We start from the raw sequence: 15,171 nt of genomic DNA, 5'->3' as shown, positions 1-15,171 counted from the left end.
CAGCTAATGTTTATTTTTGTCTTGTTTAATCCGTTAAATATAGCATTAAAATTGAAGTTTCTTTTTGTCACTACTAAATGGCACCACATATCGGGATTCCCGCGAAACCTAGATCCGTCCCAAAAAACAGCCCCAAAAGAAAAATTATTGTTAAAGGGATACCTCTTAGCGGGATTTGTTTTCCTTGTACCGGGATCTGTCCTGGACCACAACTCTCTTTGGATTATGGAATCTTATATCATGTAGATATCACGTAAATTGTCTGGGAGTTCAAACAAGGTTAGCTCGCAATTTTTTAAGTATAATGCTGGAGATAGCGTATAATTACAATAGCATTGTTCTCGTTAAATTGTAAATAAAAAATGTGTCGAAATTCGATCGAATCACATTATTATTCGCAAGATAGGCTACGTACACAATGTTGAATATTTCTAAATATTTTGCACAGCCAGTTTATCTTATTGCAAATGCCAAAGTGTTGTTCATCTTCATGTTCTTCAGTCCTAAGCTAATTTTTTTATTGTTGATTCGATATATAGAATGTATTATCAAGTTTCGAATAAAAATGTCTACAAACGTTAAATCTACTAGATAGGCCTACTTTGAGTGTATGAAGAACGTTTTGAAGTGAAATTTGTGAAGAAAAAATTTGTAAGAAAGGGTTCATTCAGATTTCGTAGCTATATCAGCTTGATCTTTCGATGGGCTGTCGAACATAATGGAAGAAGATATTTTAGCACAAAAAAGGACATTCAGTTACATGAGTCTGCTTCCCCCTCTGCTATATCAATACCAATAGTAGTTAGAAGATAATCGTAGATAATAAGTGAACCAACCAATCAGCTGAAATCATTTAAAGAAAAACTAAAGCAAATTTCATATTAATTATTTTTTTTACGATGAGTTAAGCGAAGATGACAAACAGGAGGTCTAATATTAGTCTTACGATTCGGTAAAATACAATACGTGACTTATTACTAAGTTCCGACATAAACTGTCCTGCGGTTGGTAATAATGTAATATCGACAACGTTTTTTTTTCTTCTTGGAGCTTCATAAATTGGGAAAAAACTGAAGATTTTGAAAGGCTGAATTGGATAGTGGACCAACATGTTACAAAATTCAGTAGGTTAATTATATCGGAGAATCAACTTCATGAAAAATACAACTAGTGAACGAATATAAACCTGAACAAATAAAGGTTATATATACTTACGGCATTAAAGCTACTCGGCTCCAATGACATTTCTTTTACGAATATAATTTAAAGATAGGAAGCGAAAACGACCCAATAAGACCCATTTAGCACAGTAAACAGAAATGGGAAAAAGAATCGAGAAAATCGGTCGACTTGAATAGCCCTTATTCGCGCGCGCTGAGCTGGCGTTGGTCCTGGCGGCCTTGGTGGTTGCCCCATCAACATGCGAGCGTTTTCCTTCAAGTCCAAAAAGAAAAAAACAGAGAGTAGAATAATGCGTCAATATTCCTCCGACCAAAATGAACGGAAGAAATATGTCAGACAAAAATACGCCTCAAATACTGTGATATTTTCAAAAAATATTGAAATTGTGAAATCATTGACTACAAAGACGACAGGAATTTTAGAACGAATATTAAAATACAGAGAAGCCTAAATGGAACTCAGGTTACCCATTCAATATCATTGGAGTTAAATTTCAAAATTTAATTTACATTGCGTTACGAATATCAGAATGCAAAAAAAAGTATGTTGGAATGCTCGATTGATTTAAGACTAGCGATTACACGTTCTACACAGCCCCATTTTTCACCAAGAATAACAGGATTCAATTTAAAAATATCCATTTAAGTCAGTCAGTCATTCTGCTGAGTACAACGAATTCCTATCTCAAAATTTCGCCTAATAACAAAAAAAAGGATTTTGCAAACCTTTGCAGCCAGGTCAAAAACTTTTTCTGGCTTAGGAGGCTCATTTGCAGTCTTCGGTGTGTCTGAATCGCCCAAGATGATGTTCACCAGACAATACTCCATCAACGCCATGAACACGAATCTTTTGTGAGACAACAGTGTAGAATATTAAGAACATGATGCCGTGAAAGCTCCAAGAAAACAAAGTGTGCAATATTTCTTGCAAATCATTACACAAATATGGAACGTCCAGTGAATCTATAAAAACATTAGTTATCTAACGTAAGAAAAATCAAACGCTTACATTGTGCATGTTGACATAAAAGCGTCTACCGCCTTGAGATAGGAGACGGGTGGTAATGCTGCTTGAGATTTTGCATGTTGCGTTGACAGAGTCAACAGTGACGTGACGCCCAATGTGACTCGAGCAGGAGCTACTTCAGGTTTAATCCAAAACGATACCCACTGTTCACATAGACAACACAGTCATTATTATAATATCCAAGATTATTTAAAGATAAATTCTTAGACCAAGATCTCCAAGACTAAGAACATCCTCAGCATGATTTAATATTTTGTAAGTGTTTTCTCAGCTTTTATGGACTTGATCTCTTAAGCTAATCATCTGGTGTCGAATATTTTTTAATAGGACTACAGTTTTTGCCTCCTCAATGGGATTTTTAAGATTGCTATGAAGGACAATGATCCTAAAAGGCGATTATAAATTGAAATCATTACTTACAGACATGACAACAATCAAGCAAGTCGGGATGTAGGTGTGGAACATGTAGTAACCCAGTCGTCGTTTCAGCACGAAAACCACCTCCAGACAAGTAAAGTTTCCTTTAAAAAAATTGTCAAATAACATGTTAAGTACCAAGAACAAAACTAAAATAAAATAGTAGATCAAAAATTGACTGTTATTATATCGTAAACGCTAGAAATAATGAAAGGAGATCTACCAATCCATCGTACCCGAAAGTTAGGGCCTGTTAGTTAAATAACAATTGTCCTGTGGCCTGCGCATTATGTCAATACTGTTGTGTACTTAGAGAAGCTAGTGTGCACTTGCAAGACATGACACTGGGTTGCTACCGTTTCGCATTCACTTGTCGGAAACAACCCTCTCTCAATATTTGGCATTGAAACAGAGTGAAAGACCATAAAGAATTTCTATTAATTTCGTTTCTTAACAAATCGTAACAAATTAACGCCAACGCAGAACGTAGGGGAGAGTAGTAAGGGTTGGCACACATTTTTTTTATTTTCTCTCCCATTTCTCTCCATCAATACCTTTTTGATATCTTTTGGTCTTAAAAAAAGAGAAAAAAATTCTTTTATCTTGAAAGTATTTTTTTGAAAATTTCATTAGTTACAATTCAAGCGTTATTAAAGTTATAAAACAATAAGAAAAATTACGCAACATGCCCCTACAACGGGACTAGTTGGCTTTCCTTGTAATTCTAATGGGAGAACAGCCTATACGGGGGTTGATTTGAAACCTTGATTTTGATCAAATAAATCATAATAACAACGATTTATTTTTTCAGTGTGGTTTTATATAATTGCCTTGGTTAGTTTTTAATATCCATAAGTAATTTGAGCTAATTAAAAAATTCAGTTATTCTCAGCAATGGTAATTTTCCATAAGCCAACTAGCCCTACGGTTAAAGGCAGAAATAGCCCCAACAAGGTCGTCTACACAAAATATATTTAAGGCCACTATAATTTATTTTTCTGTTTATCCCTTTACATATAGTCGATAGAGAATAAAATTCTCTATTTCACTAGTTTTTTTAAATATTTCTATCGTTATTCCAAAAGAAATTATATGAAAAAGCTTTTCGAAAAATCTTGCATAAGAAAAGTCAAAAGTGTTTTTACTTTATATCTTCAGAACGGCTAGTTATATATTCTTGAAATTTCCAATATTAGTGCGAATGCTAATGATGCACACATGGTTCAAAGCTCAATTTTTTTAATTTAATACAGAGCTAAATAATTAGAAAAGAGCGACCTGCCCTCAGGACTTTTAGCCCCACTCTCCCGGATTGCGGATCTGGCCTATAAGGGTTATTGGGTGCACTGGCCACTTTCAAAGAAAGCAGTGATACATGCCTTTGACTTAAAATATAGCTCTGAATTAATACTATATATGTATGTATTTGGCCTAAAATACCTGTAGCATAAACTTGTGTGCAATCGTTTGTGTAGTTTCCTTCCAACTGCAGCTGCGGCAATTCAATGTTCTTCCAAACATCAAGAGGCACGTCTTCTTCCCACTCGAAAACCAGGTCGTCAGTAGTGTGAGATACTTGATGAAAAATAAATAAAATTAAAAGACATATAGCAAAAAAAATTGCAGTAGAGAAAATTTGTCGTTCTTTCTGCCTTGGTAATAATTATTTCTCTATTAAAACTATTGCCAAATACCTAGTGTTGCCGAAATCATATTTTCAGAAGATTTTAATTCAAATTTACGGTCACTCATCCACGCATTTTGTTGTCCACAGCGGAATTTTCCAAACCTTTTAAAAATTATCCTTTCACTTTTCATATCGAGGTCTTTTGGACAGGGCCTGCTGAGCCGTTGACTGTTGACTTCCCGCAATCCAATCTCAATGACTTCGACTGTACTGGACTGTACTGGACTGTACTGGACTGTACTGGACGTCTGGACTGTACTGGACTGTACTGGACTGTACTGGACTGTACTGGACTGTACTGGACTGTACTGCTCAGTACACACAACAACACATCCGCCAGAGGTGCCTACGTTTTTAGCGCTTTTGCTCCGTGTGAGAATCCGATTTTCTCTTCTGACAAGTGGATTTACTGATTTTAATGGCGGCCCTTATTATTAATTCTGAAGAACTGTCACTGATGGTCAACCCTCTCTCAAAAACCTCAGACTGCATTTTCATCCTACACTTTAAGATTTTTGTTCTCTACTTTCGTCTACTTTCGGCTACTTTTTCGGTAGCGAAATGGCTTTTTGGTAGGGCTTTCTACCTTGTTGACGTAACGTCTACCATTGCAATAAAGTCGCGAAAAGGTAGTCAGCAAAAGTAGAGTATCTACTATTTGTCTACCATTTAAAAATTCCCGATGGTAGCAAAGAAAAGTAGAGTAACAACATTTTGTCTACTTTATCCCTACTCCATCCCTACGCAACCAACCAGACTTGAACCTTCAACCTTTGGAATGGCACTCCAGCTTGCTAACCACTGTGCTAATTGATTCTAACATTACTTATCAAATCGTAAGTCATAATTAACAGTTATGGTAAATAAAATGGAATCTTTTCACATTTTCGTTGCAGTAGGGAAACTAATCATAAGCATGTTCCCAAAATTCTTATTAAAGCTTAACAAATAATTATTAACCATTAAAATGCTAGATAGTCTACTTTTAACCTACTATACAAAAGTAGAATGAAAAATAATTTCCTTCTTTATTAAATATAGAAGAAATTTCCTACCTTTTCCCTACTTTCAAAAGTAGAAGGAATAAAATTTCCTACCTTTCCCTACTTTCAAAAGTAGAAGGAATAAAATAGTTTCCTACTTCGTTAAAGTAGAAGGAATTTCCTACCTTTTTCCTACTTTTTCGCCTCTACCATATAAAGAAGGGAAAAAGTAGGAGATAAAAACTTAGAGTGTATATTACACACCTAGGTGGAAACGAAAAATCTTGATCGATCGGCCAATCAAGTCTTTCAAAAAAATTCGCTGATTCACTAGAAAAAAAAAGAAAAAGTGACAGTACTTATATAGCTCCCATCAAGATCTGAAAGCTTTCTGCTGATACTTTGATTTACTATCAGTTCTTGTGTTCAGTAAATATATTCATCGATGTATAAAAAATAAAAAGTTCCTATTGCGCGCTGTAAAATTTGTAACAAGGTGTATAAAAAAAAGTAAGAAGTTTTATTTTTGTTAACATCTTATAATAATCAATAAAAGAAAACTTTAAAAGGCAACGGCCAAAAAGTTTTTCAAAATAGGGCCTTTTTTACGCTTTTTTAGATGCAGAGAAAAAGTTCATTCCTGATTTTTTATATGAAGTAATAAGTAACTGTTCTAACATTGGTTCTGGCATCATTTCGTCTATTTCTTTAGCATTTTAACGACGAAGACATAATTTCGCTTTTTAGCCTAATGCCTGTGCATAGATAGATCGATCATATAATATACATGTTGTTACTTCGCTCCAGATTACATGACGGTTGAGTATGGACTAGTCATCAGCATCATTTAGCATTGCCCCTTTTTACGTTTCTGGTGCAGTATTTTTTTTTTTTTATTCGAATATAATGACATCAAAGAGCCGGGTTAATTTGACTTATTTGAGGTTCCTTACTATACTGAAGCGGGGAATTAACTGTACTATAATGAAAGAATCTAAAAAAAAACTATAGACTTCTAATTATTGAAATTTGACAATGTGTATCCGTAGACATGGACGAGGCCTATTCACGAAATAAATTATGATTTACATTTATAATGAATAAGCTATTCATGAACGCTATAGTACGTACGTACGTAATATTAGCTACAAGATTTAACTATATTACGTGTACATTACATTAGATCTTACATTTTTTAATGTTGCAGATAAAGTTAAAAAGAAAGCAGAGACTTACAGCTTTCAATCTGAATCTTGCACTCTTGAGAGTCGTGTGGGTAGAGGGCGAAATTCATGGAGCACGACAGAGTCAAGGTGAGTCTATATGTACCATCAAAGCAGATTTAAAAAACAGAAGAAGTCAGAATACGTCAACTTGACAGCTCTTGAGTCTATATATAACAACTACTCACAAAATCGCATCATAAAATGTAAGTCTTCTCACTCCTCAAACTTACTTGACGACATAGAGGATTTTTTTGTCCTTGTAGAGCCATAGATAGTGGTTCGGAATGGTCATTGTCTGGAATGTGACTTGTTTGGCATTCTTGAAATACGAGTCTGGGCGCCAAATGCTCTTCAACCATTCAACGTCCAATAATCTGCAATCGTCACCAAAAAAAAATGAATTGAAAATGAAAAACGCCGGTTGTCTTTGCAAGTCAACAGCGTGAACTAGGACGAGACAGGAAAACTTTTGCCATTGTCAGCAGCAATTTAAAAAAAAAATGTGTTCTATTCAGCAAATTTTTCACATCCGTATATCACTAATTATGCGCATTCAGCAGTTTTCTTTCATCCTTATAATCGATTATATATCAACAGAAAATGGTAAGACTCGCATTAGACTGCCATTATATCAAGCAGCCATTGTTGAAGGAGGTAAAAAGCTCGGCGCCTTTGCCCTTTGACTGGATCCAACTTTCAGACTTATTTATTGGAGCTGTATACTGCGGAATAGGATTGGCGACTTATCTAAAGTTTGGTCAGGCGCGAAATAAAACTCAATCGAGGATAATTGCAATCCTTCTAGCTTCTCTCAGCAGAGCCGTCGGATTCCGCTGACTTGATCTATACCCGGCCAACTCGCGCTCCCGCTCGCCCTCCAAATAGAGATTGAACGAGCTGCTGGACGCGTGCTCGAAACGAGTGAGAGAGTCCACAATCACCGCCACCACCTTATTATATATATTTGTCCCGTTTTCATTATTACGCTCAGGGAGCACAGCGTACGTCTCCTTTTGCGCCCTTTCTTCTTTTCTCATTTCCACCTTGGATGATGCAGTATATAACCCTCCTTTTTTTGTCAAACGAATCTGAAGAGGCGAAGAGCAGCACGGATAACAAGTGAGGGTAGTAGCATAGTTGGAGGCAGACAACAGAAACACAGTCTGAAGCTGAAGAAGACTAGAACCGTGGGCTTTTGTGTTGCGCTCAAGTGGTGGGAGCTGCTGGAGAGTTTCTCCTTCTTCCGAATGCGGAGTGTACTACGAGAGAGTTGGGAAAAAACAGTCGGAAGAATATAAGGAGCAGACGGTGATGGGAGGGGGGGGGGGGGGAGTAGAGAGGGATGAAGGAGGGGGGGAGGGTTGAAAAGGTTCTGGTTGAGAATAGATAAGGCACCGCACCACCACACTACGTTAGTTTGGGCTTGTTGGTCTCCTTCTATTTCAATCTGAACATCATCGACGTACAGGCACGGACGCCAAGGACAATCACGGCCAACAAGAGTACATGACAAGAAAAAACTACAGACGGGATGACTTGTAGTTGGGGTGGATGAGTGGACATGTCAAACTGATTCACTGAAATACATTTCTTCCTTTCGGTTTTTTAGAATATCCACGAGCATTCTCGGTCGGAAATGCGGCAAGAGAATTATTCGGGATGCTCGTTTTTGGTTCAATGCCAACGGCACAAGACCATCGTCGGTATACTATTAAATCAAAACTAACGTAACTTTGGCCTATAAAAGGTCTACTGGTACGTAGTTATATCCAATACTTGCTTACAATTTTCAACATTTTACCCAGCTGCCAGTAGTAATCAAAATAAATATAGCTCCGTATAATCATACTGCCACAACACAATCACCTAACCTATATAGGCTAAGTTGAGAAATCGTAAAAATGTCTATCACAAGTATTTTGCCATCAAATCTTGGAATGAGTGGTCAACAGCAGTGAAGTGTGGTTATTACCTGTATTCGGACGTCATATTTTCCGGAAGGCTGAGACGGTGATCCCGCCACGACTGGACGTAAAAGACATCAGCCATGTAAGTCTAGAAAAAGGCAATAGGGAAACGGGGTTTATTTTATTTTTATCTTCCTTTATATAGTCGCTCAACTTTTACACAGTAGTTAGATCCAGTCATTCAAGCTCATGTGCAGTATGCTTGTTTAATGTACCTATTAAGTGAACCGTGTACACCCACCCCCTTTCAAAGTCATTTTTTATTTGAAAATTTTGAATGCTCGATCTTGAGAGCTTCTAGAAAGGCGTGGGGTTGACAACAGATTCAAACTTATTATGTAAATCACCATGGCAAAATCTTTGAATTTCGTAAACTTTCTCCTAAAGTTGCCGACCTCGGACCCCGCCTCGTCTAAAAGTGACGTTATGTTAGGCAGTTCAGCTCTTTTGATAAAAGTTTATTTTTCTAAACCGTTTATGTGTGCAACTTACGGATGCGTGAGTAAATCACAGACTTACAAACATTCATTAGGGTGTAATTCAAAGTATTCAATAAGTTATGGAGCTGAATAGTTAACTAAATACGCGCGACTAGCTACGTGCTGTTCGTGCAGAAATAGAAGGTAAAGGAAACTTCTATGTGAAAATCTACGAAAAAGTTTCCACATCAGGGCATCATCAGGCACAGCCTTTGTCGTCAGAGAAGAGAAATAATTACGTATTATATATACCGCTAAGTCGTGCAGTGTTAGATCAAATCAAGAAAACCATGACCATTATAAGAGCAATTTGACTTACCATTGAGTTCTCGTTAATGGAATCAAGACCCATGACTGTCAAGTGATTGAACACCTTGGCCGGCTGACCTTCCAGTCTAGGTGGGCGCATTTTATCGTAATTGAATCGATCAGGCAGAATATCGGATAACTCCATCGCATCGACTAGGATCCCACAACCAATCAAGCTGCTCCAAGGAATATACAACAACGAAAAACGAAGATGAGATTAAGGCAATAGTAGGCCTAATGGGACCAATAAAGTTGGCCTGCCGACACTCAGCACACAAGCACAGGAATTATATAATCATTAATTTTTTTTTTTTACTTTTTGTTCTGAAACTAAAAATTTTACATGTTAGTGCAAGGTTGCCAAGTTGACCATTACGTTATTTAAAATTACGAAATAACTCTTGATGTATAAACTTATTGTAGGCCTAGGGAAAAGTAAATCGAATTTCATGCAAGTATCGATAGAAAGAATGAATCGGGTAGTTTTTTGTTGTTGTAGCGTGTTTAGTTGATTTAAGTCATTTGATTCCTCGATTGCAATAATTTTTAGCTTTTTTGGAAAAAATGACAAAAATCAGCTCAAATTCATCATTTCATTTTATTCATTTCTAATTATTCACGACATTTAAGAATTTTGAAAATTTACAGCCGCTTTTGTGTTTTCTAGAATATGAATTCCATCACTGCCTTTTTATTCTTCTTTTTACAAGCATGCATAATTATCAATACAAAGTTCATTAATTAGATAGTTTTTTTGCTGCTCAACATTTCGTTGCATAACTTAGAAATATAGTAATGTTGTTTAATTGAAATGTGTTGAAAAGTTGTAATTTAGAAATATAAGAGCAAGCACTTGCGGAGCGCTCACTGCCAGTGAGATAACAAATTACCACTAGAATGATTTTCCATGTTTTTATAAATGTCTGTCTAAACTTTCGTTCAATATCAAGCGGTGACCCATTAAGCACGGAATGAGTTTGGAAGGAGCATGTCCGGTACAAACAGAACGAATTTCATTTTGGCGACTGGTGTCTCACCTTGAAATGACTAGAGCGACGATCTGCGCCATGGGAAAAAATTCAGGTTGCCGACTAATGCTGCAGGAGGTAGGTAGATCCAAGTGGGGCGCTGGCGGCAGTTGCTCCTACCGGAAGTAAATTCCCCTTCTAGAGGAAGATGGGTTTGCTATATATAGGCTACTATGTAGGTAGCTATACGATGCTTTGCGTGACTCTACGCCGAGCTGCCGGTGGCGAGGCTGGCGATGCCCGTGATACTAAAATCTATTGATTATCATTTAGATATACATAAGGTTTCATCAATGCAATAGAACGGGTGGAGCGAATAGTGGGGAAAACACAGAAGGAGCGAGTAAAAGGAGAGAAGAAACGAGAGCGCATAAGAGAGAGTGAGAGAGAGAGAGTGGGAAGAGGAGAATAAAGGCGGATGAGAGGGAGGGGGAGCAACGTGACCAAACGGAGAGCAACGTCGAGCGGAGGCTGCCGGAGCTGCTCTGCTTTTCGGAGGTTCCGTATCGATCCGCCCGTTGAATCTGCAACCAAGAGCTGGTACACATTTTTGATCGGGCGGCATTGCTGGTGATCCATGCCCAGATAGATCTTGATGTCGACGTCGGCTTCCATTGCCATTGAGTCATTGAATCTTAAGACTCGGGCCCATTATAAAGCGCCACTGAAAGAAGCATAGAGGCCACTTGCTTAATTATTCAACGTCGACGTCAAGCAAACCGGTTAGTTTGCATTTCGGCTAACTCTCTCTCTCTCCCGTCGCAGAGCCAATGTTCATACAAATCGATCGATTTATAACAACTGATAGTTTTGGCTTCGACATCTCAGATCTTCAGCCCATGTCGTGCTCACGCCAGCCATCATTATTGTACATCATCATTCATTAATGTAGTATAGTACATTTCTTTTCTTTCTTTTCTCTTTATATCATCCCAGGCCATCCCGAATAACACGACTGGGCGGAATATAACGACGAAACAATGTCACGAAGGAATCTAATCATAGATGTATAGGCCAGTATAAGGTATCCTTTCTTTTCTTTTTCGGATTACGCGGTTAGGTAAAGTGCGAAACCCTGCACCAATGAGATCTATAGATCTCATTGGTGCAGGCCTTGTCATTGAAGGATCTCTCGTGCCATTAGGGCAAAATTCTAGTATTGCTTTTAACGTTCTTTTTTGTTCTTTTTTCGTGTTTCAGCTACACTATCCTCCCTACATAAAGCCCCTATTTCATTTTTTTGAACAGCGTGTGGTCCAAATAGCATCGATGTCGGCTTCAACCGCTGACTTTGTATCCCGTCTCGAGTCCATCCAGCCTCTTTGAATTTTGTTTTATCCCTTGACTTAAATCTATTCAAATACGAAGTTTTTTATCGTTACATTTAGTTAGTATGTCTCAACTCTGAAGCCAATATACATTTGAATTTCTTATCTTTATTGTTTTGTATCTACTTCTTTAGATTAGCAAAGAAGAGAGCAAGCGTGTGAAGGGGTATATGCGGTATTCTATATAGGGAAAAGGGCTAAATCCGCTAGTAGCGCTCGCAACGTACGGCAAAGTAGACACTCTACTATGGCATTTAGTTGTGCCCCCTTCTTTCTAAGAAGCGTTTCTCAACTTATAAGTTGCACTTTCCATTTCGCATCTTATAAGTAGCGCTAAGTAGCACTCATTTGAATGAGAGTGTAGAGGGCTGGGAGCTGGATTATCGGTAGCTGGATAATCGGTTATAGTGCCCAACAGTTTTCCAGGCTCTATGTACAGATTAGATATGAAATCTCTGTGGAAATTTTGGTATTGTATAATAAGGTTCTCTGTTTGTCTTTCGACACAAAGATTACACGGTTTGCTCTCATATTGTTGCTGGTTTCCTTTTTCAATCGATAGGCATTTTATTAACGAGCTGGGAATAAAGCCTCAAATACAATAGGGGCGTATTGATTTGTTGGTTGTCTACAAAATCAGTTGGACTTTCGTCAATTGATCGGCTGTCGAACGACGTTTGAGGCGTAGCACGATAGAGCACATTCTTCCTTGTTGCGGGGCCCAGACAAAACAATCCGATTCGACTCTTCCGCAGGCACACACACACACATTGCTGGTCGTGTTTCCTTTTCACAGCTTTCTTCGGGGATTTCAATACGCTAGACAAGTGCTGTAGCTACAACCGCTCGTGGCAACTCTGTCTTTATAGCACAAAAACCGGATGAAAATAGTTGCCAATCTTTCTTTTTTCCCCGGCTTTGCCATTGATTATTTTCTCCCCCAAGAGCGTCGACGATCCAGCGGCAAAGGCGAGTTACACGAATTGAATTTACGACCTGTTATTTAAAGGCAACTTGATTCCAAAGCCCATTGTTGTAACGTCGAGATATACCTCTGGGTCCGATTCTGTTTTCTTTCAAGTCTCGACAAAATTCACGGGACTTTGATTTAGTACACAAATCCAGAAAAAATAAAGGGGAGAGATAAAAATAGAGAGTGTGGATGAAAGGCGATGAAATATAGCATGCAAGATAAAGCCGAGCCGAGCCGAGCTACTCGATGTCAAACAGTCGTACAAAATACTACGCGATCCCGTCAATTAAGAAAATCTTGGAATGCTACCAGCAGCTCAGCAAAGAGCAAACAGATGTAGCACGTCACATCTTGTAGAAACAATGGCGGTGCGATATGGGCCGGAAGAATCAAAGCATTTTTTTTTTGCCCCCACTTTGGGGAACTTTGTTTTATTTGCGGATTACTCCATCAAGGCTCACGCGGAATATAGAGAGACCCCCTTTTTTTCTTAATTTTGGGGACACGGGGATCAGATTGCTGGGCTTGAAAAAGATCTTCGCTTATTTTCAGCGTTCCTTTGAAAACTTCACCAGTGAGGGCTGGCGACGAGTATAGATTTTCTCTTATTTTTTTTTTCGTTTCCGCCGAGCACTTTTCCGTACGTGATAAACCACGTATTCTCATTTTCATCCTTATCCTTGTTCCATTTTTTTTTCTCCTTTTCTTCATCCCGTTTTTATTTTTCCCTTGCGAAACTAAAGTTGAACTTTCCAAGAATTTCACCATTTTCTTCATTACAAGAAACGTTCATTCCGCTTGCTAAGTTCAAATTGACTTTCCTTACTAGGGAATACATTGTATTCAGTTTCAGACAGTCTTGCTATAAACCAACTTGTCCATGTGTATTGCAGAAATGCAGGTTTAAAAAAGTAAATGCTTTTGCTGGATGTGAATGGCCAATTGTAATATTTCCAGTTAATCAAACAGGGCTCTCTGTTAATTAGGCGCTGATGGACTCTTGGTGCGGGATAATGCCAATAATGTACACTGTACTATTTCTGGTCAAAAGAGAACACATTTCCGTTTACTACGTCGGTACATCTGCCTGGTACTTACGATTCAAGTTCAAATCGAGTTCACCTTTAATCTTTTGAGTTGGATGAATGACCAAATATATTGTAATATCTAGTGATGTCGTATGTAGACCAACCCTTTTTCTTTCTTCCAGATAAGGAAGACCATTCCAGACATATATAGGGGAGGGCTCTGCCTCTCGTTTGAAGTCTCGAAATCAAAGGCACCATGGACACACGCGGGATGTACCAGGCAAAGTCTGGTGACGGGCATCATCAGCTCTTAGTTGCTTCCTTCCAGTCGTTGATTAAGCACTTGGAACGCTGCCACTCCATTTAGCGCGAGCCGATGATCAGTGTAGCTCGTAAATCAGTGGCGACACAGCGTCAAAAAAAAAATCTTAATTGCTGACTCCAGTGGTATAGACGAAGATTCCTGACGATGACAATGGCCCGTCGCGGTGATGCTGCGTGTGCTACTGCTGGCCCGTGAGACGTGTGCTGTGTGATCCGAGAGACATATTGCTTAACACGTCGAAATAACGCCACATATGCACGTATAGAGTCCCCCGCTCCAATGCGTCCAGCAACGTCGTAGTAGCAGACGCGACCGAGCGCTTTATAGTGACGCGGTGACCCATCAAGCATGTAGCATTCATTCGTCTTTGTATACGCTATTTTTCAAGATGACACGTCGTACGTCATAGTGTATCGTGTTGACCTGACAGCCTCTTATCTTTCCCCTTCCTCTTTTCTTTTTTTTTTCATATTTTTATTATTTTTATTTGGGTTAAAAAGGAAAATATTTCTTTCGTTCAACCCCAAAGATTCGTTTGTCGTTTGACGCAGAGATAACAAGTCGGCAGTGAAATGAGCAACAGCGTTGGCCATTCAAATTCAAATTCGAGAAATACTTCCATGCCAGCATTCCGCATTCTACTTGAATTTTCGGAAGTGCTCACGTGGTATTTGTCAACGCCTACACACTCTATTTGCTGTACCATTTATTTCACCCTTTCAACGCGTGCTCATCAATCAACGAGGGCCACAAAATCAACAAGACAGGCCTAGGAGGGTGTAGGGTGTAGACTATATAGATAGAGCGTGAACTTACGTATTGATCAGTCGAAGAAGAACACCGGTCGAAGCAGAGCCGGATCGAAAAGATTGGTTGTATAGCCGAGTTAAAGGCTTTCAGCACACCGTAAAATGGTAGTAATCCATAAGCGGTGGACTACGGATGTCCGCAACCAATTAAAACGAAGAGAGAGCGATAGTGCGTGTGCCAAAGAAGAAGGAAGGAATAGGAACGTGTTGGAGGAGGGAAGAAGACCTATAGAGTGCCGCTTGGCTCCGTAACGAATCAACTGGGTGGTCCAGCAGCAGAGAGTTTACCTTATGTATTAGCGATGGGTGGGAGAGGAGGTTGGAAATTCGTCGAATCCCCGCCTGCCGATGCGCGTCAACTACGCGCCGGAGCCCGGAGTTGCGCACCAACTTGTGCTGTGCCT

At 38.8% G+C, this 15,171-nt stretch overlaps 1 protein-coding gene across 2 annotated transcripts; it reads right to left on the bottom strand.

The window, feature by feature from the left end:
• Positions 1-527: 527 nt before the first annotated feature.
• LOC124204255 (glycine receptor subunit alpha-2-like) lies at positions 528-15,059 on the bottom strand. 2 transcript variants are annotated; one of them, XM_046601299.1, is made up of 11 exons: positions 14,775-15,059; positions 10,314-10,442; positions 9,287-9,452; positions 8,494-8,576; positions 6,752-6,895; positions 6,532-6,614; positions 4,066-4,200; positions 2,629-2,729; positions 2,191-2,351; positions 1,908-2,028; positions 528-1,434 (listed from the first exon to the last, which is right to left on the bottom strand). In XM_046601299.1, exons 2-11 carry the CDS (start codon positions 10,343-10,345, stop codon positions 1,264-1,266), a joined length of 1,197 nt encoding a protein of 398 aa, XP_046457255.1. In that variant the 5' UTR covers positions 10,346-10,442; positions 14,775-15,059; the 3' UTR covers positions 528-1,263. The 2 variants fall into 2 exon arrangements, with proteins under 2 accessions (XP_046457255.1, XP_046457256.1); XM_046601300.1 differs by having other exon boundaries at positions 10,314-10,559; positions 14,775-15,038.
• Positions 15,060-15,171: the final 112 nt, after the last annotated feature.

This window comes from Daphnia pulex, chromosome 10, assembly GCF_021134715.1.
Source record: "Daphnia pulex isolate KAP4 chromosome 10, ASM2113471v1".
Taxonomy (NCBI): domain Eukaryota; kingdom Metazoa; phylum Arthropoda; class Branchiopoda; order Diplostraca; family Daphniidae; genus Daphnia; species Daphnia pulex.
This window is presented reverse-complemented; position numbering and strand designations above follow the sequence as displayed.

Coding starts and splice junctions, on each gene's coding strand:
- LOC124204255 (XM_046601299.1), bottom strand. CDS start 10,345: ATGGCGCAGATCGTCGCTCTAGTCATTTCAAG. Junction 2,730..4,065: donor CACACAAGTTTATGCTACAG/GTATTTTAGGCC, acceptor ATTTTTTTAAAG/GAAACTTTACTTGTCTGGAG. Junction 2,352..2,628: donor GCTTGATTGTTGTCATGTCT/GTAAGTAATGAT, acceptor CTATGTGAACAG/TGGGTATCGTTTTGGATTAA.